At 41.8% G+C, this 27,222-nt stretch overlaps 1 protein-coding gene across 1 annotated transcript in view; it reads right to left on the bottom strand.

Annotated features, from left to right (window-relative positions):
• The window catches only part of COL4A1 (collagen type IV alpha 1 chain), a 594,749-nt gene that overhangs the window by 29,995 nt on the left and 537,532 nt on the right, over nucleotides 1-27,222 (bottom strand). Inside the window, exons 42-44 of the mRNA XM_078657555.1 lie at nucleotides 16,543-16,728; nucleotides 13,825-13,958; nucleotides 7,647-7,719 (exon numbers count right to left, since the gene is read on the bottom strand). Coding sequence (XP_078513681.1) covers nucleotides 7,647-7,719; nucleotides 13,825-13,958; nucleotides 16,543-16,728 — 393 coding nt within the window. The remainder of the gene's footprint in view (nucleotides 1-7,646; nucleotides 7,720-13,824; nucleotides 13,959-16,542; nucleotides 16,729-27,222) is intronic.

Below are 27,222 nucleotides of genomic sequence, written 5' to 3'. Positions count from 1 at the left end.
AAGAAAGAAATATGGGTTTGTAGTGTTTTCCTGAAAAAGTCATCCTGACAAAACCCAGGTTAAGTAGATTAAATGCTACCAGTGGGCTGCAACACTTATTGTGCAACCCACTTAAGTAGCACTTCAAAGCATGTCCCAGGTCTGCTGTTGTAGCCTGAATACAGTTTTAAACTGCCATTTCATTTGCCATTCAAACCCCCTTGCCAAGCCTTAAACTCCCTTTTATTACATATATGTCACCCCTAAGGTAGGCCCTAGGTAGCCCATAGGGTAGAGTGCTGTGTAATTAAAAGGTTGGACATGTCCTTTTAAGTTGTACATGTCCTAGTAGTGAAAAATCCCTAAATGTTTTTTCACTACTGTGAGGCCACTCCCTCCCATAAGGTAACATTGGGGATTTCTTATTACATTTAATACGCTGTCATTTCTAATTAGGAGCAGGTAGATATACCATATTTGGTACCTAGTAATCTGTAATGTTAAAATGTCTTTAATGGTAAAGTCGGATTTTTCAATAATTTTAAAAATGGCTCTTTTAGTAAGTTGGTAACAAGGGGACTTAGGCCCAAAAGGCCAGGTTCTGGCTGGGCCGTATATATATATATATATGTGTTTCTTTTAGTAAGTTGGCATTTTCCTGCCCCAAGTCATTTGTATCTGCAGCCTGTCATGGGTCACATGACTGAGTGTAGCTGTAGTAAGAATGCAAGAATTCCTCACAGACAGTCACACAATAGACAGATTAGTTGTGCCAGAATGGGTCATCTGTTGGCTGGACTGGTGGCAGAGCTGAGCCCAGCTCCACTTACACTTGAATAGCCTGTGCTCTGCCTACACCCAAAGGGCCTAACAACCCCACACTGTCACTGCAGCCAGCTTGGAGTCATGGCAGGGGAGTCATGAAATGCCATGCACTTCAAAGAACCTTTCCAGAAGCTTTTCCCACCTTCTAGAAGAGGGGCACTATGATATAAATATGGGACCTACATACCCACTCTGTAGTTCACTACTGAACCTGTGGAAGGCCTTTCAGAGGACTGCCTGCTGCTGGGACCTGCAATGCACTCTGCCAGACTGCTGCTATACCTAGATGGCTGCTTTGCTGCCTCAAGTCTACTTTAAAATCTCAGAGCCCAGTCCTGTGTTGAGCCCTCTGTCTTTACCTGCACCCAGGACTGCCAGAAGTGACTTTGAGGGCTAGATTGCTGTCCTTGTTCAGAGCCACAGGGACTTATAAAAAAAAAGCTCCCACCATCTTGAACCTGCACCTGGACCCAGCCTGAGTAATTCTTGAACCTCAAAGAGGTGCCTCACCAGATTGTGGTGCTAAATGTGCCCAGATAGCCAATTTCAAAAAATGAGGAATGTGGCCAAAAAGTGCTTTGAGAACCAGGAGACCTGGATCCACCTGCTCACCTATTCAACCAAGGTGTATCGCCGGTCAGGATTGACTTTGCAGCTTCTCCCACTACTTTCTTCTCTACAGCAGCAAATCTGTTTCAGCAGCCCTATGCCAAAGGTGTATATGCCCTAGTGGAACTGTCTTTGGCTACAACCCTCTGCTTCGTCCTGTTGGAGATTTTCAACTTCTATTTCGGCAAATATGTCTGAATGTAGAAACATTCACTGCGGCTTCGTCTCAAGGTCATACGATAATGACGCTCCCTCCTTGGACATCTCCTGCAGCCTTTCCCTGCTGATCTTTACCTTCTCCGACATTTTTCATCATGAATTTTTCGAACTCCAAAGGTAAGCGCTGACTGGGCCCAATCCACTTCTTGTATTGGAACTACGCTTCATTATGGTAGGCTTTAACTTTTGACCCAGTCTCGCATGACTAGATGTCCGCGGTTGGCGCTTAGAACATTTAGGTGGTAGTTTTTACTTAAAAGTTTAAAAATGTATAACTGCAGTTCCACTGATTGTTTTTTTGTCGTTTTGGTGTCAAATAATTTATTCAAATGTACTCTATTTTTCTAAATTGGTTTGGGATTTATCTTGTGTTGTGTTTTTGCTGTTTGTGTGCTGCATAAATACTGTACACATTGCTTCTAAGTTAAGCCAGACTGCTTTGGTGTGCCAAGCTACCCAGGGTTAAGCACAGGTTAATTTAGTGGCTTTTTGTGGTCATCCTGTAAGGGATTGTGGCTGTTGCTTGACCAGGGCTCACACCACAGTAAACCAACAGCCCAATTTCTCACATTAATGGCAGCAGTAGGACCAGGACTTATGTTTGTGCAGAACCATACAGTGATTTGTGTTACACAAAAATCTCATATAAATAATTTGAGTGACCCATTTAAATTCTTCCTAAGTTTTTCAATAGGCTATTTTATCTCTTTTCAAAATGTTAGTGTACTACCTTCCTTTTTTGTGCCCCATGGGGATGGAGCCAAGCAACTTTGGCACCCTCAGCAGGGCTGAGCTGCTGAAACTCTGAAATCAGAAAGGACTGAAAGCATACAGGAGGGCTACCAAATTGGATCTTCAGGTATCCCTCAGAGCTTTTGAGAATGTGCAAAGCTGGCAGACCACCCCAGAAAAGGATAAGGTGGATATGAATGAGTAGGAGTGAGCACAAACAGAGAATGAGGAGAGAGAGGACCCAGTCCAGAGTCTGGAGCTACCAGGAGAGTCCAACTTGACCAGGATGTCCCGAGTGCCCAGGATGGAGCACAGAGAAGTGTGCCTGCCATGGGCCTGACCCAACAGGAGCTGGAGGACATGAAAGAGGAGAGGAAACTCAAGCTGGAGCTGGACAAGTGAAAACTAGAGAAGGAGAATGCTAGGGCTAAGAGAGCCCTCGTGCAAAAAAGACTGGCCATGGAGAAAAGGAGTATAGCCCAAAAGCTCAGTCTGAGAGAGGGACCTAAGAGCAAAACAGATGGAGTCCAGTAATATTGGTGTTCAGCGGTGGGATATGAATTGTGTTTGTGCAGTGCCATTCAGTGATTTGGTGTACACTACCATCCCATATTTGAGACCAATTCAAGACTTTTTAAATTTTCCTTTTTTCTCTCAATCGGTCATTGTTCCAAAATTGATTCCTGCCTCACCTTCATAGACTTGGGACTGTTTTGTTGTTGCGCCTGAGAAGCCTAGCCAGAATAGAAATGAATGATGAATGCCTATCCTACTACAATACGATATGAGGGAGCTGAAGGAGAAAGAAAAGAGGGGGCCGACCATGGAGAAAAGGTCCACTCTGGAGGACCTGCAGCATGCCCTGTATGAGTTTGAACTAAAACACTGGTATGGGACCCGCAGAGGACCAAGAAGGTGATGACATTTAGAAGGATGAGCAGAAGATAAATGACTGGGTCCGCAGGGATGGAGATCCCTGCTGGAACCAACGAAGGAAGCAGTGCCCCTTTCCACACCCGATCTCCAGAGGAATTAATGGACAGACAGACTAAGAGGGAACTGAGGCTGCAGCTGGCCCAACTGGCTGCTGAGGAGGGAAGAGCTGAGGCTGACAAAGCCTTGGTGGAGAAAAGGAGAGCTGAGGCCGAGAGGGCCTTAGACGAGGAAAAACTGACCAAAGAGACAGAACAAAAGAATGCTTAGGCTGAGAGAGCCTTGGCAGAGGGAAAATCTTGTTGGCCCATGAACTCAGCCTCAAGGAGCTGGACGTACCTGAAGGTGAAACAGCTGTCAGGGTCCAGTAGGAATGGTGGCAGCGAAAATACAGTGACCAGTTCTGAAGGAAGAGACTACATACCCAGGGACATTGTGCCTGGCTTTGAGGTGGGGATGAAATAGATAGGTGGCTTGGGGCATATGAAGTAGCTCTAGAGATGCACAGGATTCCTGAGGAGAATTGGGGAGCTGGCCTCTGAAGACATATACCTAATAAGGGGAGGGATGCCTTACTGGCCCTAGAGAAGGGGGAAAAAGTGACGTATCTCCCCATGAAGGATACCCTTGTCAAGAAATGTGGATTCACCCCAGAAGAGTACAGGTTGAGGTTGTTACATGTGTAAGGCATTGGATGGTTGGTTGAAGGGTAGTGATGTAAACACCTATGACTCGCTGTACACTTTGATCATTAGAGAGCACATGTACAGTCACTGTTTTCCAGAGCTGCACCAACACATGTTTGACTGCAAGCTTACTGACCCCAGGGAGCTTGCAAATGAGGCAGACCTCTGAATTAGTACCAGAGTATCCGGGAAGGCATTGGGGAGTGAACCTCAGGAGGGTGATTCAGGATCACTCCAATAGAGTGGGGGAGAGGTACACAGTGGCCCAGACAGATGCCAGTATAGTGTCGGGGAAACAGGGTTTCCATACCTCTTCTAAGTTTAGGGGGGAGATTGTAATGGGTAGCAGCCCAGGGCATCCCATTTCCAGCTCCAGTGCTTGGGTTGCTCCCAGTGGGGACACAAGCAGGGAGACCTGGTCTACATCAAGAGGCCATTCACTGATGGGAGCTCCACAGGTTCAGGGGAGGTAGGTGGGGCAGATTCCCAAGGTGGCTCACCAGGCAAATGTTCAGCCTCAGGGTTCAGACCCCAGGCTGCATGGCCGGTCTCACAATACCACCCCTGAACTGGTGTGAGGTAGAGTGGAAGTAGGGTGAAAAACACCCAGGGCTACTGCCTCCCCCCCCCCCCACTCTGAGAAAACTCAGAAGTCAGAGAACCCTGAATGGCCTGGGACATGGTTCTTGGTACTGACTGCTGTCAGAGGCCTCTGTTTGTTGTTGTCTTCGTGGGCATAGTTTTCCTTGGGTTGGGAACACAAATCTGATGCAAGGGGTGGAATGGGCCACATACTTTGTTGGCCAGGGTGGTACTGTCTGTCTACTGGGATGTATCTGCGAGCAAGTTAAGGTTAGGTGCTGCACAGATCTGGACCACAGGTGAGGAACAGGGTTCCCCATCGGTCAGTTCAGTGGCTCAGAAGAAAATAGAAAGAGGAATCCAACTAAATTCAGAAGGCCATAAAATTGACAAGTGCCCCTGCAGTAGAGGGCCATTTTTCATGTGCTGTAGCCTAAGCAGGGAAGTCCATTAAGCTATTGATTAGTCTCTTCTGACTGTAGGCTGGAGGAGGTCATGTTGCACCTGGCCCTCTCTGCAAGGCAAGCCCCAGATCTTTTGCCTTCCTCCTTCAATGTTTGCTGAATTCATTTGTGTTGGCCTTAGGACTCTGTGCACTTTATCACTGCTAGCCAGTGCTAAAGTGCTTGTGCCCTCTCCTTAAAACATGGTAGAATTGGCGTAAACCCAAGTGGCATATTTAATTGACTTGTAATTTAGTAGTAAGTCCTTAGTAAAGTGGCACTACCTGTGCCCAGGGCCCATAAATTAAATGCTACTAGTGGTCCTGCAGCACTGGTTGTATCGCCCACTTAAGTAGGACTTTAAACACATGAGCCAGGACTGCCTTTGCAGAGCTTGTGTTTGCAATTTTAATCTGCCATTTCGACCTGTCAAAGGAAACATTTCGACAGGCCCACACCTTCTTTTTTAATACATATAAGTCATTTCTAGAGTAGGCCCTGGACAGCACAGAGAGCAGGGTGCAGTGCATTTAAAAAGTTGGGCGTGTACATTTAAGCTTTTCATGTTCTGGTAGTGAAAAACTCATACATTTGTTTTCCACTACTGCTAGGCCTACCTGTCCCATAGGATAACATTGGAGTTATCATATTACATTTAATAAGATGTCATTAAAATTAAAAACATTTAAATGAGACTTTTAGAAAGTTGGCATTTTCTTGCCCTTAGCACTTTTGTTTCTGTAGCCTGTCTTGGGTCAGATGGGTTAGATGACTGGGTGGAACTGACATTTAGACGTTTTGAATTCCACCCAGACAGTTACACAGTAGAGGGATTTGGTGTGCCTGAATAGGCCATCTGCTGGCAGGATGGGGGGGCGGGCGGAGCTGAGCCCAGCTCCATTCACAACTGAATAGCCTGTGCTTGGACTAACAATCCCACCCTGTCACTGCAGCCATCTTGGAGCCAGGACAGGGGTGGCAGGGAATTCCATGCCCTTCAATGCCACTGCCTAGAAACATCTCCCACCTTTCAGAACCAGGGCACCAAGATGACCTCAGACACAAACTCGTCAGGACACTCCTGGACCAGTGGATACTCTGCCAGGAAGGACTGCTGTGTTGCTGAAAGGACTGCCACTCAGCTGTACTGCTTCTCTGCATGTACTGCTCCCCAGCTGGAAGTACTGGACCTGCAACTCCATCAAGAACCCAGGACACTAGAGTGAATCCAAGGGCTAATTTACTGGCCTCCTGATCTGAGCTTCAGGAACATAACAGGCTCTGCAACATCCTGCACCAGCCCTGGACTGACCTGAAGCGAGTTCCTGACCCCTAAGTGGTGCCTCTCAGGCCCTGGACCCTTGATGTGGCTCAAGGATGCTTAAATCAATCTTTTGGTCTCATTGCAACAGCAAATAGGCCTGTTTGCACCGAGACCTCACCTATTGCACTACAAATCAGCGCAAAGCTTCATCAGCCCGACTTCGCACTGCAGCATTGACTACTCACGGGGACGGCCACCACGAAGCTCCAGTAATGCCAGTCTGCAATGCTGGCTGGCTCCTTGCTCTTAGTTGGCTGCCTCTCCCAGCGCTTTCCCTGCCCCTTGCAGTCCTCTTCAACACAAACTGGACTCTTGGCAAGAACTTGAGAAGGTAAAACTTCAGCGAGCCTAACCTGGTGACTATAGCCGACCTGCACTCCATCACAGTCGGCTTGAAAGTGTGACTTTGACCTGATCCTACACGACCAGATAGCACCAGTTGGTGCTTTATGGTGCTATTTTACACCTTACTCTTTCAAAATTCATAACTCCGGTTCTACTGATTGGATTTTTGTCTTTGTGGTCTTGTTTTATTTATTAAATTCTGCTCTATTTTTCCTTTCTGGTGTGGGATCCTTTTGTGAAGTGTTTTCAGTGTGCTATTGTTTGAAGTGCTACGCAATTACTTAACATATGCCTCTCAGATAAGCCTGACTGCTCTGGGCCAAGCTACCAAGGTCATTGAGTACAGGCTAATTTTGAGTTTGCTTGTGCCTTAGCCTGACAAGGATTGTGGTTGCTGCTTAACCAGCGCTCACACCCCTGGCAACCAACAATCCAAATTCTCGCAAGATTTTGGGCCAAAACTAAATTAATGCTCAACTTGTGATCGCATGATGAAAGGGAAAACAAAGTGCAGGATTTCTGCATGATACTAGCCTTACTGTGATTTATTTATGAACTCTATCTACCATACAAACTTATGTTAGAACACTGGCATCAGAGTGGGTACACAAAGTGGTTATGGAGCAATCTGGGGAAAAATAGGACAGTACACTTCTCATAATACCACAATGCACAGATTTATATTGTACATATTTATGATTTAAGGCCCAGGAACAGGATATCTTTTGCCCAGAACCGCAAGATTGTTGGTATAATAAATTCTACAGTGGGGATTAGAGTGCAGGTATTGTGATGGTAAGATCAGTCATTTAGCTACCAGGCCACCTATTATTCCACTTCATTCTTTTAACCCAAAGAGTTTTTTCAATGCAAAATCACGTTCACTTGAGATGGCATACCAATGAACAATTAGGAACAATTGTCTGCATGCAAAATTTCAAAATGTGCCATTAAATATCGTTCTAATACCTTCAAATCCTGGAACACCCGGAGGTCCTGCATCGCCTTTATGTCCAGCAATTCCTGGTGTTCCAGGTTCACCCTTTGAACAAATACAACACAAACAAGTAGTCAGTACTTTAATGAGAGACCCCAAGAACAATAAGAGTGTTGCTGAGTCATCTCACCACCTTACTCTCACTATCATTCATTGTTGTGCCAATAGTGGAATCCCTTTGCTGTACCCAATTTGCATTTAAAATCAAACCTTGCAATTGCTTGCCTTTTCCTACTGCTGAATGCCTTTTTGGTCGTTTCTGAATTAGGTTTACTCGTTATGTAATAAATCACCCCCCTCTTAATGGCAAACACTGGCTAGTGGAATAAAAAGCAATTATCAGCTCCCCTGTAGTAGCCACTTTCCAATAATTTTCACTAGCCAAAGTCCTTCTACTTCTGTTCTAGCGTAAATTCCAATGGATCAGTTACCCGTATGGTGCTGGATTCAATTGCTGAATCCTTTTTCAGCTGATCATATGCAATTTCGACCATGGCAAACAGATTACAAAGCAGAAAAACAAGTTAAATTAGCAGGACACTATTCAAATGAATGCTAACAATGACGCACCTAAACATTATGTTGCAGATTTACAATAAATGGTGCATCCCTGCATATCAGCAGGGATGAGCAAGTTATTGTGCGCCACGGCTCCGCCATCATGGATGCGCCGCATTTACAATGCGGTGCACCATGGGGCAAAAACGGCACAGATGTGTGACGCAGCTCCAGCAATGCTCTGGGGGCCCTATCTTTACAATGCTGTGTCAATCCTTACGCCTGCTTCAAGCAGGTACAGGGTTTTTACGCAGCATGGGCTCAAAAGTGACTGAGTGAAATCTTGTAGATTTCACTCAGTCACTTTTGGAAGGCGTTCCTGTGCCGAAACGCCGCCCCTCCCCCCTCCGCCGCGCATGAACGCCTACTTCTGGCTCAGGGCTTTACAACCTTTACAACCAAATGCATCAAGTTGTAAATACCCCGCAGCACGGTGCATCTTTTGTGCCGCTGCTGCGTCACAACAGTGACGCAACGGCGGCATAAAAAAGACGCAAGGGCCTTGTAAATCTGCCTCTATCTGTTTGTGGAATGGGCGTACATGTAATATCCCAACACATTTTTCACGCCAAGACAGTGCAGCATACATATCAATCCAGCCAGTTATAAGAGAGCAAACATCATATGGCCTTCTAAACTAAATAGGTTTGGACAGAACGTTTCCATGTGTAACTAAAATGGAATTGTTGAATCTGGTGGCATTCACCACTGCTGGATTTCTCTCCCTGGATGGAACAACAGAGCAGTCTGTGCATAGATCACCTCATGCTTTGCAAAATACCAACTTTGCAACATCTCATTCCAGCAAGACTTCATGTGTTTTGAAATTCTGACAAGTGGATGAAAGAATTCGTTATATCAGTCAATGAGTCTGGCTGAAATGTGTCAACGATATGCATAGCCAAAGGCAGAATTGAAGGTATGTTGATCTGAGGGCGAGCGTCATCCTTGGGGTATATGACAGTTGTTTACGTTTATGTTTAGTTTACTTGTTAAGAGCAACAGTGCAACTGTCACCAAAAGGTTTTCTTTCTGCTACTAATAAGATTGAATCAATTGTTTCTTTAGCTGAACAGAAAGAGCATTCCACAATTTGGCAGCTGTCACTGAGAATGCTGGATTAGCAAAAAGTGGAAGTCTGAACTTTGGGAATTTTCAAATAAACTGGCTGTTAGAGCATAGGCACCAGGAAGGGCAATACAAGGAAAATGCCTGCGCCAGCTGATTGAACTGTAGTTGACTTGTATGTTTTTTTCACGTAGCTAGTAAGATTGATTGACTGAATTAAACATGTTTTGTCGCCTGGTGAAATATTTTGCTAGGCCGACTAAGGAACGGAGTTTCCAAATAACAGTTAAATGGAGTCCACAGTAAATGGTCGATTTTTCACGGAGTTGGGTGTTTCAGAAGAAGTTTTGCATTATGTTAAGCACTAGGGTTGATTAGGTAGGCAATTATGTTTATTTGTATTGTAACACAGTGAATCCAGGGTGTTTAGCGAGAATCTTCCACAAAAACAAAGGTATATCAGTGTCCCCGAAATGCAGGTATTTACATGTATTTTCATGAATAAATGCTATTTATTGAAGATAATTTCAGAATGTGTATTCGTTCTTTAAAGCACAGAAGAAACTGGATGCAGGTTCACAGGTTTGGCAGAAAAGGTTCCGGCCTCTCTTAGATTGATTTCTAAGGCTAGACAACCATGAATACTTGTTGGGATAGGCAGAGATAGGGATAGTGAAAATAACTTGCGTAGAGTTCAATTAGGCTTAGTTTTCTAAATAATATGAAACGATTTTAACATAAAGCGGCCACAGGCTCAGTCTCAAGCCTGAACCAAACTGGTATTATACTTTCAGATTGGAGCAATCTAGGAAGTCAAGTGAACAGTCCCTAAACCAGTGAAACCAGAGTACACGAAAGATGCACATAAAAATGTTTCTGAAAAGTTTAGATATGATTCGATTCGAAGAAATCTTTATTTCGATCACATGATCTTAAAATATATACATTGCATCATATATAAAAAAATTCAAAACGCATTAAACAACATTAGTGATCAGAAGTGTTAAAAAGAATATAGATAAAGGATGTGCCGATGATTCAAATCTGTCCCGAGTCTCCAAGTCTCTTTGTGCAACGGGATCGGGCGTACCACATTGAAGTTAAAAATTTGGATAGTGCAAAAACTATAGTGGGAGCTAGGTCTGTCTTTAAGACTCTGTACGCGGGTAAAAAGGTTCTGAACCCCAAGTTTCTAAGCAGGGGGACTAGCCAGTAGTTCCTGCTCCTCTCATAGGCCCGGCAAAAGAAAACCACATGAACATCGTTTTCCTTTGGGTGGGCACATGCCGGGCAAGTTTCTGAAGAGGAGCGACAAGACCATGATGCTGTGAATGAAGCCAGAGGGAGAGTTCCATATCTCCATTGGAGGAATAGTTTTCTAGTTAATGGCGGAGTCATGGCATCTAGGACACTTTCTAATTGATAAGAATCTTTAATTTTTATGAACTGGTTGGATAATGTTCCATCACGGGTACCTTCGGCCGCTCTGAAGAGCATGTGTTCGTAGTAAGCTCTCGCGAGTACCCTTTTAGGGATCTTAGTACTAGTATTTGCTGGGTCCAGCCATAGTTCAGGGAGTCCAATTGCCCCAAAAGTTCTCTTGATGTAAGTCAGCCAAGGTGTTCTTGTGGCGTTGGGTAACTGTAAAAATTCCTGCAACTCAGCTCTGTATTTTGAAAGGTCTGGACTGCTCCATAGACGCCGCCAGAATGCTAAGGGTTTGAGCCCTAGCTCCTCCGTTATTGGCCGAAGGCCCATATCCAACCTGAGAGGGAGTAATGGAGTACTCTGTGGAAGGGCAACAATCTGTCTCAGAAATGTAGATATGAGATATGAAGAACATTTACCATGGTAACCCTGGAAGGGAAAGGAACCAAAGGCACACTGCTGCATGGTAGGCTTTAATACAAGATAAATATGTTGTTCCAAGATAGTGATTCATTTCCATGAAGGTAAGTGCCAAGACCTATCTCATGAGGCCACTGCAGCATGCGCTGCCAGCATAGCATTGACATTACCACCACAACTCAAGTCACTCAAAGCTATAAGGATGGCGTGGGTGGCAGATTTCTTTCATTTTTAATGTATATCAAACTATTAAACACTGCTGTTTTATAGTGGTGGATTAGAGTTAGAGTCAAGATTAGTTTTCACTGAAATGTAATTGTTTTCATTTCTTTAAAAAGGCATTCTAAAGTCATACATTTTCACAAAAAAATGTTTTGGAAATAGCATTTAAGTTCAATGTATTGAGATGAAATGAAACACTCGATATGCTATATGTGAGAGCAAGTTCTTCTACATAACAGATGATCACTAGGGGGCGCCTGCCCCTACTTTTTGCACACTCTGGTTGTCCCTCTGTCTGGTGAAAAGCGATAATCGTTTATAATTTTTCATCTAGTGATATTTATGTTAAGGATTAGAACTTGGCGTGTTGAGTCTTTCCAAAGATCTAAGGGCCATATTTATGGCCAAGTCACGCAGCTCAGCACAGCAAGTCATCTTTTTGCACTGCGCTGCGTGACAGGGAAAGGGCAGGCCTTTATCCCTGCGCTGGTGCCATTTTTGCTGCCTACCACAGGCACTTTTTCACCATGGTGCAAGGGTGCCTGTGTTGTATGGAGGATTGTTTTTGTGCATAAAAAAGGGGCACCTTCCTGCACAAAAACAATCCCCTGAGGCATTTCCCTCTCTCTAAGTGTGCTGCATAATGCAGCACAGATAGAAAGAGGAAGTAACGAGGAGAAACAAAAATATTTCCACTCGTTATACCTCACCAGGGAAGACGTATCATTTTGGCGCATTCCCAGGTCTACCACTTTTGGTAAATCTGGAAATGCGTCAAAATCCATGGATGTTCCGTAGGAACACCCACACAACACCCATGGAAAGCCTCCCTGGTGCAGAGTAACGCAATGCAGCAATTTGCTCTGCCTTGCGTTACTCCAGGTTTATCTAGCTACTCAGTGCCACACACGGTGGCATTGCGTGGCTTGATAAATCGCACCTTGGGCTTGTGTCGCACAGGCACCACGTTGCGTGGTGCAATCGCGAAGCAAACCCATTCATAAATATGCCCCTAAGTTTAGTGTAAGCAGAGGGGAGAAACTGTTATTTGAGGGGATGGCTATGCAAAATTCAAAGAACACAAACAACTCTGGAGTTACTAGATATTCAATGATATTAATTAATGAATAATCTTTTAATCTTCTAAAAATTTGTGTTTCTGAATTTAGCAAGGGAAGAGAATAAACCTTTATGTTATGGGGGTAAAGATGAAGGAGTTCTCTATAGGTCAAATAATAGATTTTGGAAGAAAAACAAAAATACATCCTTTGCAGATGCACAAAGCTACCCAACAGATTAATGAGGATTGTTTGGAATGAGGACAAGGGCAGAAGTGGAAGAGTATGCATGCCCAGCTTCAATTTTCCTAGATTTCTACGCATCATCTCAGGGCCTGATTCACAAAGCATTTTCTGTGAGTTACTTAGAGGATTAAGACGTACATACAAATGAAAACTAAGAGTATGCATGATTCTTAGTTTGAAAATGAATGGATCAATCACATCTAAGCTTAAAGTTAGACACGCCTATTCATAGTATAAGATTTGTGAATCTGGATCTTGGTGTGTAAAAAGAAGAGGGGAGAAGGAAGGGCAGAGTGTGGTACGAGCTAAGGCATAGCAAAATGATTTCTGTTTGGTCCTTTTCCCAGTCAGTTCTCCAGATGTCTAGGGTCATTCTCCCTGACAGATAAGTCTTTCCGTGGAATTCTAACTAAGTTAGATTTGTTTTATTGTGTTATCAGTAGGGGAGTGGTACGAGAGTGTGAGATATAGGCTGAACTGCCTTATTCGAAAAATAAATATGAAAGGAGAATAGAAATGGGTTGAGTCGTCCGGAGTTGGCTGATGTCTTGGACAGCTTTTCAGATAGAGCCAAGTTTAACTTTTTAAATAAAGAAATTACCTAAATGTTTGAACTACGGTTCCTGAAACGCTGATATATTTTATAATGTTCTTAATAGGTTTGACTGCATGAAAGACAGCTGTCTATGTGAGGAAAACAATCATGGTCAGTAATCCTTCATCAAAGATGGGCAGGGTCTAACCCTATAAAATGAGCATGAATGTTTCACATCCATGTCTGACCTTAATCTCCATTGACGGGTGTCCAGGTTGAAGGGGGAATTGATTTACTAGAGTGGGGTGGGGATTGTTATATTCATATAGTTTACTGAATTAAGTCATATGAATGACAAGGTGGCATGGCTACCCCAAGGAAGTATCCGTGCTAGGGCAGTAGCCAGGTGTGTAGATCAAATAAAGGGAAATGGATGTTGTGTGATACACTCCATTCTGAGAAAGATAGCAATTGTGTTTGCATATTTTGTATATCAGCTGCCTATATCCATTAAAATACCACATAAACAGCATAGCATATTTAAACAAATACATTATTGCACTTTTATCTGCACAAGATGGAAACAGGTGTTTTTTGCTTTTTTCATAGACTCACAGTAAATCCTTGATATCCTTTTTCTCCTTTAATTCCTGGATAGCCAGGTGTCCCAGGCCACCCAGAGTCACCTTTATCCCCTTTGGCTCCTGGTATTCCAGCAGGACCAGGAGATCCCTCTTGACCAGGTGGACCTGAAAAGTAAATCATATGAGACAACAGGAATCCATGAATACTACATTTTTTTTTAAAGAACATTGGTTTTGAGAAATGTGTTTTGAACAGGGATGGGTAAATGTAAGAGCTCTGATTTATCTACGGAATTGTGATTACAACACAGGAAAGGTACACCTGGCACATTATTTACTATATAGGAAAAGTTCTGGGGTCTGCCTATAACTATCTTGGTTTTGGGTAGAGGGTTGGGTAGTATTTCTGTGTAATCAAATATAATGAATCACAGAGCTTTCGGATTGACTTTTGCCTTTCTTTGGAATTCATTCAATCCCCCCTAGGTATATTAAAAATTATTCCAAACAAATGTATACCTGCACATACATAATAAGCTTTTCCTGGCAAATGTATGAGTGGCTAGATCTTTCTCAGTGTACTCTCCTTAGGGCTGTGTTTATTCCACACCTCAAAGCAAGGCCAGATTGGATTGAAATTTGGTTAAAAAGGAAATCTTTTGGGGTCATGGTAAACTTTCTTACATTTCGTTTTCGGGCCAATATTGATTCTTCTTACAAACACCAGGCTTCAAATCCCAGGTCTGACTTTTTAATTGACTCATTACAATTGCTAGATTCATCAGTGGATTTTTCCTACAATATTAATGTGTTAAGTATTTAAGAGGCAGCCCGGTATAACTTGTGCTTGGCATCATCTCATCTAGATACCATTCAACCATCATCATATGTAGTCTGTGTAAATGAAAGGTATGTCAAAGTTAATCCACCTGAATATTTATGAGCCTCTAGAACAAAAATGATGTTATAATTTTCCTAATTTAAGATTCATTTGTTAACTTTGCTTGAGTTTAGTTATGGCTAGCATCGCTACAAAACTATGACAGGTAACTGCTATTATGCATAGGTCCTAGGACACATTTTTCACATATCTTGTGTTTATGCCCCATCTTTTACATGAATAGAATTTCTTGTTGACACTACAGTTGTTAACAGCAAATGTTTGCATGATTAAAACAGCAAATGATGCTCGTTGGAACGACACATTCCCTCAAACAATTGTGAGAGTAGTTAAAATAATGATTGTGTTATCCAACAGTAAAAAAAGAATTGTTATGATGTCACAAAGGATTTACATTTCAATTTTGTTCCATTACACTGATGGATTAACTCTTTTTTTTTGTTTCTGTAAGACCCAGGACCAACATGATATAAAACCTAATATTATTATTTTATCAGGGTTGTAGATGTGCATGCTCTCAATTCTGCAAGGGCTGCTATACATAAACTGCTATCATCAGCCCCAGCCTTAAGAGAGAGGACAAATAACTGGCTAGCACCAACAGCCTGCACACCAACGGAAACATTTGAAAGGATGCTATGAAATTGAAGGCTGGTTAACTCACTTGGTAGTAAGCTTTCTAGTACTATAGTTTCTGAGGATGTGTTGTAGGTTTAAGTTGACTTTATAAAAAGTGCAATCTGCAGATCTAAGTTTTTTCTAGGGCCTCAGACATCAGAAAACATACATGTCGACTGTCAATGAAGGCATATCAACATTTACTGAGCAAGTTATACTATAAGAAATCAGGTAATGGAGTAGGAGTGGCCAAATCTACATTAAGGCAGTAGAGGGTAAAACAATACTCTCTGGGTCAACTCTTTTTAGGACTGAGACTAATCCAGGAATTTTTGTCACTTCTACCTACTGAAGGTCTGTATTTATGGTCCTACGCCTGACTGCCAAGGCAAATGGTTTATAGATATTATTTCTATGCAAAGTCTCTAACTTTTGAGGACTATTGCCAACTTCAAGCACATATTACATATTCCCATGGATCTGCTGATTGGTATTAACGGCTAATCCGTAATTAAGGCCTATGTACTGGTGAGACAGGGTCACCCTTCAATCAATAGACAGCTCTAGTGTTCTTCAGAAGATCACTGAACAAGATCCCATGGGAAGACAAAATCCAAGCCCCACACATCATCATCCAATACCAGTAGAATAGCAAAATGTTTCCATCCCTCTCATTCACAAAACTGCATTTTAATAGTAAGTTTACAAGTGTGGAGACTCTGCAGTTGAGACAAAGAACTCCTCACATAAAAAGATTGGCCGGTCCCATCTTTTTTATGTGCGAAATTCTACACCCCGACTATGGAGTCTATGCACTTTTAAACTTACTAGTAAAATTCAATTTTGTAAATACTGAAAATGTGCAATTTTACACAAACGTGTAAGTTTACCTTTGTGAATCAGGACCAGTGTGATTCTATTGTACCAATATCTGCACACATCACATGTTCCGTTTGTAAATTTCCAGATCACACTCAGTGGCCCTTAATATTTGTGATAGCATTGTGAATGGACTGAACTGGATGAGCAGCATCTGCTCATATTATGGTAAGAAACGCTGGAGTAACCAGAGGCAGTCACACCAGGGTAACCAATGCAGCTAAAGATAAATGTCAAGTTGCCACATAAGGTTATAGAATGTAGGTGCTGGCCAGTATAGTGCTACACCCTAGGTACACTGGGGATTCTTCAGTAAAGTTACTGCAGAACACCTCAAATTACCACATGTACCTGCAAGTCCTGGTTGACCCTGGGGTCCTCTGGATCCTTTTGGTCCCTCTATCGCTGAGCCGGGTAGTCCAGGAAATCCTTGTCGGCCCTCAGGACCTTGAGCACCAGGAAGACCTTTATCTCCTTTGCTGCCAGGGAATCCACTTATTCCTGGGAATCCTGGTACACCACTATCTCCTTTGAAACCTAAGAATACAAAAATGCATTATTGTCCTGACACAAAAACATCAAATGATACAGGGTTTTTTCAAGCATCTAGCTACCATCTATCTTTCTATCTCACCATCTGCCTGTCTACAAATAAACCACTATGTACTCTAGTGATTCTTGAAACTCTAAATTAGCAAGAAATTATAAACATTCAGGACAGACTGTCAAAAGTATTACTATTTTTGCCCTTTAGTTGAATTGTGTGCTTAATTACATCCATCTGTAAGTGTGAGATCAAGTTCTATAGCGACGAAACATGAGTTTAATGAGTTTATAGTCGTAAATTGACTTGCTCGCACATATTATTCCTCGACTACGGTGTGCTGTCACATATGAGCAAACTTGCTCCACTGAGTCGACTACGGGTGCTGCAGTACCAAAGTGCCTCCCCATTTAGGTGAACACCAACATACATGTAAGGTTGTCTGGACTCACAAATGTTTGTCAAATAAATTATCAATTAGATATAGTCATAGATTTATTCCTATTAAAGGCAGAAGTTAATGCCTATAGAGGTTAAAATGGGGTGAGGACCTGCTTCCAGACTAAAGACTCATCCTTTCATTTGGGTGAGGTCATGTGATTGAGCAAATGGCAACAAACCCAGCAAGGGCTCCAGTGTAAAGATGCCTTCTACATTTGGATACTTTGGAAGGTAAACACAGGACTCAGGATGACAGCTCTAGCTTGGATTTGACCTCAATGGCCTCGGTTGGAATCCAAGAGCAAATGTGGGTGTTACGTTTTAATATCCGGGTTAGGTCAGTGTAACGTTCAGTAACAGAACATAATTGGATACCCTTCCAATATACAAAGGCTAGTACCTGTAAGCAGAAGCCTATGAACATCAGAGACCAAGCATATTATCCAATACAAATGCAAATACAAACAAACTGAATAAATGTTGCAGCTGAAATATTGTGTGTATGCATATGTTGCTATTTTGGAAAAATCTTTAAGTTGAAGCTCAGCTGGCAACAGATCTTAGGTTCCAAGCTAAGCATTGCTTGGCTAAAGTGGTATGTCTTAGCATTTAATAACACAATTGCGAATTTAGGCAGTGCTTTATATCTCTAAACTACACTAATACATTATTGTTTAATTTCTACTGTTGTGTATTTACAACCTAAAAGCTTATGTAAGCTTCTAGACTGTACATTTTGTGGAACATAGACCTAGCACAAAGATAACTTCTACATTAGTAGTAAAAACACAGATTTTGGTAAGCCTTCACATGCAGAACTATGGTTAAATCTTTGGATTATATAGAAGTGGGTAATGTTGCACTAGACATAGATGAAAATGCAAAGTCACCCTCATACTTAGTGGCTGGATTTGCCTCACCGTTTTGTGTTTAAGATGTCTTCCTCATCCACAGTTGTTGCACCGTCATAACATGACATTCGCAGTTAATGTGACCAATTAGGAACTGGGTAAGTAGCCCAAGCAACTAGACCTTCACTGCTTACTGAAGTGCCTTCATGATAATTACAACTTCTTTACCACAAGAATGCCTGTAACATGAATGCCTTTACACAAACATGTCAGTATTGTACAGGTAAGTATAAACCCATATATATATATATATAAATATATACACACACATATACACACACACACATCTCTAAGTATGTATATATTTATACAAACATGCGCACACACACACACACACATTTCAATTATATTAGCCCTCACACGACTTATGGGCCCACGGTGAGGGCATACAAGGAATCGAATGGATATCACCCAGCATTGAGTCTCAAAGGGGCGCAATATGATCTCCTTCACCGCGCATTATCTCCAGGTCCTTTGAAAACAAACCTCGGAGTGTCAAAGCTAAGAAGTCTGGCTTATATCTCAAAGTGCCTCTTTTTGAAAGAGATGTGGGAGGTAGATAGTGAAATACCCTCCGAAATGCTCACCTGTTGACACCATATACTCCGCTGCTGCTATAGCAAAGCGGCTTGAAACACACAGCACAGACTGGGAGTACACAAAGTAGCAGCAATGCATACAGCGGACATTCACAGACTATAATTAGGGATCGCACAGTACAGCAGACAGGGAAGCCGCCATTTTTAACAGGTGACTTCTCTTTCTCAGTGGCCAAAGCATTTCATGAACTTTCACAGCCGGAGAAACCATATAATTAACCCACTTTTCTATCTATCTTTCTATCTATCTATCTATCTATCTATCTATCTATCTATCTATCTATCTATCTATCTATCTATCTATCTATCTATCTATCTATCTATCTATCTATCTATCTATCTATCTATCTATCTATCTATCTATCTATCTATCCATCTATCCATCTATCCATCTATCCATCGATCCATCTTACATACATATATATATGTGTGTATAAATGTATGTATAAATATATATGTGTGTGTGTGTGTATATATATATATATATATATATACACTGAAAAAATCATAGGTTTCACACACGTTATAGTTAGGAATTAGCATTTAAAAAACATTGCAAATTCATTGATAAAACCATAGGTTTCACACATGTTATAGTTAGGTGGACATTTCACTCATACAAAACCTTTGAAATTCCCCCGTTATAGTTAGTTCAGCTAACTAAAACTATAACTTGCGCGCCCGCAATGCACTGCTGATGACGTCAGATATTACATCACTCATGACATGGTCAGTGACATCACTCATGGCATCACTGATGACATCTCAAATGACATCACTGATGACATCACTGATGACATCATCCAGTGAATATGTGTCTTTCTGAAAAATAAATATTTTTTATATATGTATATCTAAAGGTCGATGGAAGAATAAATGGGTAAATAAGTGTCTAAATGGATGTTTTTTTGTAAAATTGATTGGTTAACTGGCTCATTAGGTGTATCTTAGTGAATACATATATTAGCGAGTAATGTTTAAATATTTAAATATATGTATCAGTGTCTTACTTTGTGTATAAGTGGCTGCATGAGTTGGTGAGTAGCTACATGAGTGTCTATATGGGTTATTAGTTGTTTTTTTGAGTATCAGTATGAGTGTCTGTATGGTTTGGTGGGGGGTATTACTTAGCACATAGATGCATGAATGACTGACTCACTGTTTGTATGTGTTTTGAAGACAGCATGTGTGCAGGACTGTATGGGTGGATGAGTGTGTGTATGGGTGTGTTACTGAGTGAATGACTGTCTCAATAGTATCTTTATGAGTAACTACATATGTTTTAATCTAGTATATGTGAGTTTTGATGTATATAAGTGAGTATATGTGAGAGTGAGAGATTGGAAGAGTTCCTGTTTAAATAAGTATGTGTTTCTATAAGTGATTGTTTAAGAGAGTAAGTATGTGTAAGTTTCCGTAGAAGTAAGTGTGGTAGTGTGTGTATAGCTGTATATGCAAATAAATGGATGTTTGATAGTTTATTTGCATGTGTGAGTATGTGTGTGAGTAACTCTATGGATGACTGTCGGTGTGTAACAGGATGTATAGGTGTATCAGTACATATGATGAGTGAGTACATGTATGAGTGACTATATAGAACTATTAATGAATGAGTGGATGTGTATATAGATGGTGGCATTACTGAATAGGTTGTTGTAACTGGTATTGGTATCTCCATTTTTTTGAAAATTTTTGTTTCTATTTTTGAATGTGTGTATCAAAGGTTATATTACGCTGAGAGGTCTGCCACTCTTTCACAAGGATGAGGTCATCAGTGATGTCATTTGAGATGTCATCAGTGATGTCATGAGTGATGTCACTGACCATGTCATGAGTGATGTAATATGTGACATCATCAGCAGTGCATTGCGGGCGCGCGAGTTATAGTTAGCTGAACTAACTATAACGGGGAATTTCAAAGGTTTTGTATGAGTGAAATGTCCAGCTAACTATAACATGTGTGAAACCTATGTTTTTTTCAATGAATTTGCAAGGTTTTTTAAATGCTAATTCCTAACTATAACGTGTGTGAAACCTATGGTTTTTCAGTGAATTTGCAGGGTTTTTTAAATGCTAATTCCTAACTATAACGTGTGTGAAACCTATGGTTTTTTCAGTGAATTACAAAGGTTTTGTAAATGATAATTATTAAATGTATTATATGTTATATATTTTTATACCGATTTACTACATTATTTTAATCTTTATTTTTAGATATTTTATTTTTTAAATTACATTACATATTTTTAATATAAATTGAAAAAAAATGTTTTAAAACATATTTAAATTGTAATATATATTTTTTTAATTTAATATTTTTTTTAATTTATATATATTTTATATAGCAGGCAACGATATTCTACGGAAGAAAATTCAAGTTACTGTTGTAAGTACAGTTAAATGTACTTTTCAGGAATAGTAGTGAGGTAGATTGGGGAATGAATTCCTCTTCAATCCTGAGGTCCCCTGTGAGCCAACTAGCCCCCCAGGTACCTCCAGTATGCGCCAGGCAGCTGTGTTGCGGAGACGTGTAATGAGGCCACGCCCCTTTTTACACCTCTCTGCAACGCAGCCCCCGGGCGCGTTTGCAGAGGGGGAACTAATTCCCCTTGCATACTGGGGGTCCATGGGGGCCAACTAGCCCACCAGGAACCTCCAGTATGCGCTAGGGGACTGCATTGCAGAGAGGTGTAATGAGGCCATGCCCCTTTTTACACCTCTCTGCAACGCAGCCCCCTGGGGCGTTTGCAGAGGGGGAACCAATTCCCCTTGGAACCTCCAGTATGCGTCAGGGGGCTGCTTTGCTTTTCCCTGGGGGTGGCGGTCCCCGGGGCAGTGGGGGGGAGTTGGAGCCCCCCACACTTCTTTTTCACTATGCCCCCGGGATTTGGTCCCCCTGGGGGGTAATTTGATAAAAGCAGACTGGGTTTTTTGAAAAATGTATTGGGTCCTTGGGGGTCCGTGTGGGACCACCTGAGCAGGCCTAGGGGGTCAGGGTGTTTCTACCCTGCCCCCTTTTTGCGTTCTACACGTTTGTTTTTCTGCTTTCTTGTGCCTTGGTCTACGGAGCACAAGATGGCTGCCAACACTTCCTGGTTTGGAGTGTTGAAAGCCAATGAGCATGCAGCTCGTGCTCGGAAAGGTTTAGAACTCAAAAAGGGGGCATGGTAGAAGCACCCTGACCCCTAGGACTGCTCAGGGGGTCCCACAAGGACTCCCAAGTCCCCCCAATTTTTTTTTTTTTTTAAGTCGCGGGGGGCCTTTGGGATCCTTGTTGGAGCCCCTGAACAGGCCTAGGGGGTCAGGGTGCTTCTACCCTGCCCCCTTTTTGAGTTCTAAACGTTTGTTTTTCTGCATTCTTGTGCCTCAGTCTACACAAGATGGCTGCCAATAATTTCTGGTTAGGAGTGTTGACAGACAGTTGACAGCAATCAGCATGCAGCTCGTGCACGGGAAGGTACGCGCACCGTACGCGTACGGTACGCGCGCCTAGATATATATTTTTTTTCTTTTGATTTTCTCAGGAACTACTGGAGGGATTTACACCATTTGAGCAAAAGCGTGATCTGCGAATCAGACTCTACCATTTTGCCAAATTTCTTGTAATTCCGTTCAGCCGTTCGGGCTGTAGCCGTGTCTAATCATCCTATGGAAAATAACATGGGGAAAACACGTTTTGGGACCCCCTTTTTTCTCAGCCCCCCTTTACGAATCCTCCCCAAAACTTCAGGGAAGGAGCGTAGCGGTGCGGGCCATCTTCTTTGAGAAATCCGCGAAGATTCATCAACCGGCGCCAAAGTTATTCCCAATAGAATGTTGCGGATTTCCTATGGAAACTAGGTCCTAACTATAACTACCTACTGGCGACCGCCAGTAGGTAATATATATATATATATATATATATATATATATATATATATATATATATATATATATATGCAAAGTTGTAGAATCCAAGTAAAGAATCCAAGCAAGCCCGTAGTTCGTCCGAAAGTTTTTTATTCGGCTGGCACAAAAGTCAAGGAATAACGCGTTTTCCATATATATATATATTTATTTATTTTTCACAAACAAAAATCATAGGTTTCAGGGGCGGTATAGTTAGTTGGATATTTCTTTCAAACAAAACCATAGAAATTCCCTCGTTATAGTTAGTTCAGCTGACTATAACTCGTGCACCCGCAATACACTGCTGATGACGTCACATATTACATCACTCATGACATGGTCAGTGACATCACTCATGACATCACTGATGACACCTCAAATGACAATATGGCGTGTTTAATGACCACAAGTACCATGCTGCACCGGAATAAAACTGTTGAAAAGGAGGCACACCGGAGGCCGATGAAAATGAGGAATGCAGCAGAGAACTGTGTGAATGCCGGAAATGAGGTGTGCCAGCAAACTGCCTCTGAGGAAGGAGCACAATCGCTCTGAAACGCCTCAGGCAGAGGGATTGAAATAATAAGAAAAGCGACCCTGTTCTCTGTGAAATAAAGGATTTGTTAATCACGAGCTGGAGGAGTGCGTCTTCATATGCAGGGCATTTTTGGTGAACATTGATATACGGCTGGTACAGCCATCGGAGTTCACACCGCCTTCTCAAATTCAATGAAGGATCGTCTTACCTGAATCTCTCAGGAATCTGTGATGGCGCAGCTGTTCTTAAAACTGACGGAACAGTGTTTCTTTCCTGGAGCTCAATGGAGGGCTGTCATTGATTCATTAATGTTTGCGAGACACAGAAACCACTGGAGGTAACAAATATGGCGTGTTTAATCACCACAAGCACCATGCTGCACCGGAATAAGACTGTTGAAAAGGAGGCACACCGGAGGCCGATAAAAATGAGAAATGCAGCAGAGAACTGTGTGGATGCTGGAAATGAGGTGTGCCAGCAAACTGCCTCTGAGGAAGGAGCACAATTGCTCTGAAACTCGTCAGGCAGCAGGATAGAAATTATCGGAAAAGTGACCCTGTTCTCTGTGAAATAAAGGATTTGTTAATCACGAGCTGGAGGAGTGTGTCTTCATATGCAGGGCATTTTTGGTGAACATTAATATACGGCTGGTCCAGCCGTCAGAGTTCGCACCGCCTTCTCAAATTCAATGAAGGATCGTCTTACCTGAATGTCTCAGGAATCTGTGACGGCCCAGCTGTTCTTAAAACTGACGGAACAGGGTTTTATTCCTGGGGCTCAATGGAGGGCTGTCATTGAGCCCTTAATGTTTGCGAGACACACAAACCATTGGAGGTAACAAATATGGCGTGTTTAATCACCACAAGTACCATGCTGCACCGGAATAAAACTGTTGAAAAGGAGGCACACCGGAGGCCGTTAAAAATGAGGAATGCAGCAGAGAACTGTGTGGATGCCGGAAATGAGGTGTGCCAGCAAACTGCCTCTGAGGAAGGAGCACAATTGCTCTGAAACGCGTCAGGCAGCGGGATAGAAATAATCAGAAAAGCGACCCTGTTCTCTGTGAAATAAAGGATTTGTTAATTACGAGCTGGAGGAGTGCGTCTTCATGTGCAGGGCATTTTTGGTGAACATGTATATATATATATATTCATGCTCCCAATTGCTCAGTCGGCAGGTTTGCACATAACCAGAAGCCTCAATTACAGCGGGTAAAGGACCTCCATGCGTGCTGACGACTGCAGCTTCCCACAGATGGGCGTATTCAGATGACGCGTTTCTGAGCCATATTGCTCGTCTTCAGAGGCTCGACCTAGGAAAGCGTTCTAGGGATACACCCACACATTTATATGGTTAATGGACGGCCCACAGATGGGGGTACTCAGATGAGCACAACACTGTTGGATTGTGGGTAATGTATTTTGTATTCCTATTCCTTAGGGCACAGTTATATATATATATATATATATATATATATATATATATATATATATATATATATATATATATATATTCACTGAAAAAACCATAGGTTATAGACCATATATAGTTAGGAATTAGCATTTACAAAACCTTGAAAATTCACTGAAAAAACCATAGGTTATAGACCATATATAGTTAGGAATTAGCATTTAAAAAACCTTATTTTACTCACACAAAACCATTGAAATTCCATATATAGTTAGTTGCACTAACTATATATTGCGCACCCGCAATCCACTGCTGATCATGTCACATATTACATCATTCATGACATGGTCAGTGACATCACTGATGACATCACTGATGACATCTCAAATGACATCACTGATGACATCACTGATGACAACATCCAGTGACTATGTTTCTGTAAAGTTAAAATATGTCTTACATATTGAAGAATGAGTGGATGTATAAGTGTCTGGACGAAGGATTTAGTAGGTGCATGACTGAATGTATGAGTGAGTGATTAAATGTGTCTCACTGAGTGCATGGGTTAGTGACTAAACTGTCTTAATTTGTGCATCATTATGTCTGTTGTTCTGTAAACTGCTGCATGTGTTGATCAGTAGCTATATGAGTAACTATATGGGTTATTGATTGATTGCCCAAGTATTTGCATGGGAGACTGAGTGTGTGTGTGGCTGGATGGGAGGTGTGTGACTCTGTACAGATCAATGTGTACTTGTATCAATGATTGTATAAGAGAGTAAGTATGTGTTAGTATATGGTTGAAAACGTAAGGTGCTCTATGTTTAACTGTATAGAGTAGAAAATGGAAGTGTGATTGATTCTTTACAGGACTGACTAGGTGTGTGAGTAACTCCATGGATGAGTGGCAGAGTGTGAGTGTCTGTATAGGTGTATGAGTGCATATGATTGTGTTGTAAACATGAGTGATTGTATGTATGAATGATTGTATGGGTGAATGAGTGAATGTGTGTGTAGACGTAGGAATCAGTGAGTACGTATGTAGTAACTAGTATTGGTGTGTCAATGGTTTCAAAAATTATACTCTGTTTTTAACACTGGGTGAAACAGAGGTTATATTAAAATGTGAAGAGATGCATTGTATTGTCACATGAATAATATCATCAGTGATGTGGTCATTGATGTCAAATGAGATGTCATCAGTGATGTCATCAGTGATGTCATTTGAGATGTCATCAGTGATGTCATCAGTGATGTCACTGACCATGTCATGAATGATGTAATATGTGACATGATCAGCAGTGGATTGCGGGTGCGCAATATATAGTTAGTGCAACTAACTATATATGGAATTTCAATGGTTTTGTGTGAGTAAAATAAGGTTTTTTAAATGCTAATTCCTAACTATATATGGTCTATAACCTATGGTTTTTTCAGTGAATTTTCAAGGTTTTGTAAATGCTAATTCCTAACTATATATGGTCTATAACCTATGGTTTTTTCAGTGAATTTCAATGGTTTTTTAATAGCAAATATCATAAGCTGTCGAATGTCAAGTACGTGGTAAGTGAAAACATTTTCGTGTTTATGCACACTGATCTGCTTTGAATGGTACCCCCCCCCTCATTTCTATTAGGAGTACTCTCTCTTTGCAGATAGTGAAAGGTAGTTAACGCAGGCCTTTGCCCCCGTTGTAATCCGTCGTGCCTGCTTCTCTCTCCATTTGATTGATTGTTATCCAAGTATTTACTGTTTTAGAATTAGTTCTCTTTGGTTCATTCTCTATTTACAAACAAACACAGAGTCGCAATACTCTGTTTAGTCTTTGCAGATAACGAAAAATCGTGTAAAAAAAAGAAAAGGAATCGAGCAAAATCAGTAGGCCACTAATGGGATCTCTTTTTGACCTCGCTAAAATAGAAACATTAGGAACAACCCCTCATGACAAATACAAAACTAGTGAGATGAACTGAACTCCACACAATGATGGCTGCAAAACAGCTCGGCTCCGCCACCCACCCCGCCCAAAATAACGATAAAGAGCGGCTGCCATGATTGGTTGCGGAATGGCCACGACGGAGCTACGAAATGATGCTGCTCTCATGCTAACCCCAGCTTCAGTCTGAAACATCCAGAAACACTGTAGACTACCAATTCGATCAGTTCCGGTAGCGCCCCAATGTAACCCGGTAGAGAAGAACTAGCCCTCCCCTCTTTGACTGATGGTTCTTGTTGCCTGTCCCTTCTGTTCTCATTTAACAGAACTATTTAGCCTGCTGAAAGGGGTTGTGTTCCGACCGCTGGTTGGTGGAGACATTTTGACTATATTCTGCACCTGCGTTGTCGCGTAATGCGTCATATGACGCGCCGCGTTAGCGCATCCGGAAGTCATCCGGGGCGCGCAGCGCGTAACGTAAGCATAACAAGTCATGTGACTTGTTAATAAAACTTTTCATTGGTTCATTTTACTTTTCTTATTGTAATGATGAAAGGCTTGGTCATATGACCTAAAAATTACGCTTTTCATTACTTCCGAACATTATTTTTTCTTAAATATATGTTATAATGTTCCAGACTAATGTACTTTCCCGGAAATTTTACAACTGTCCTGCAAGTAAAATATATTCTTTTTTCGAGAAAAAGAGCGTTTCTTCGTCCCATGATGGAGCCGTTGAGCAAAAGAGGGTCGACCTGCTGTCT

This window comes from Lissotriton helveticus, chromosome 8 (genome assembly GCF_964261635.1).
Source record: "Lissotriton helveticus chromosome 8, aLisHel1.1, whole genome shotgun sequence".
Lineage (NCBI taxonomy): Eukaryota > Metazoa > Chordata > Amphibia > Caudata > Salamandridae > Lissotriton > Lissotriton helveticus.
Note: the sequence above shows the minus strand (reverse complement) of the source record. Positions and strands in the feature narration are given on the sequence as shown.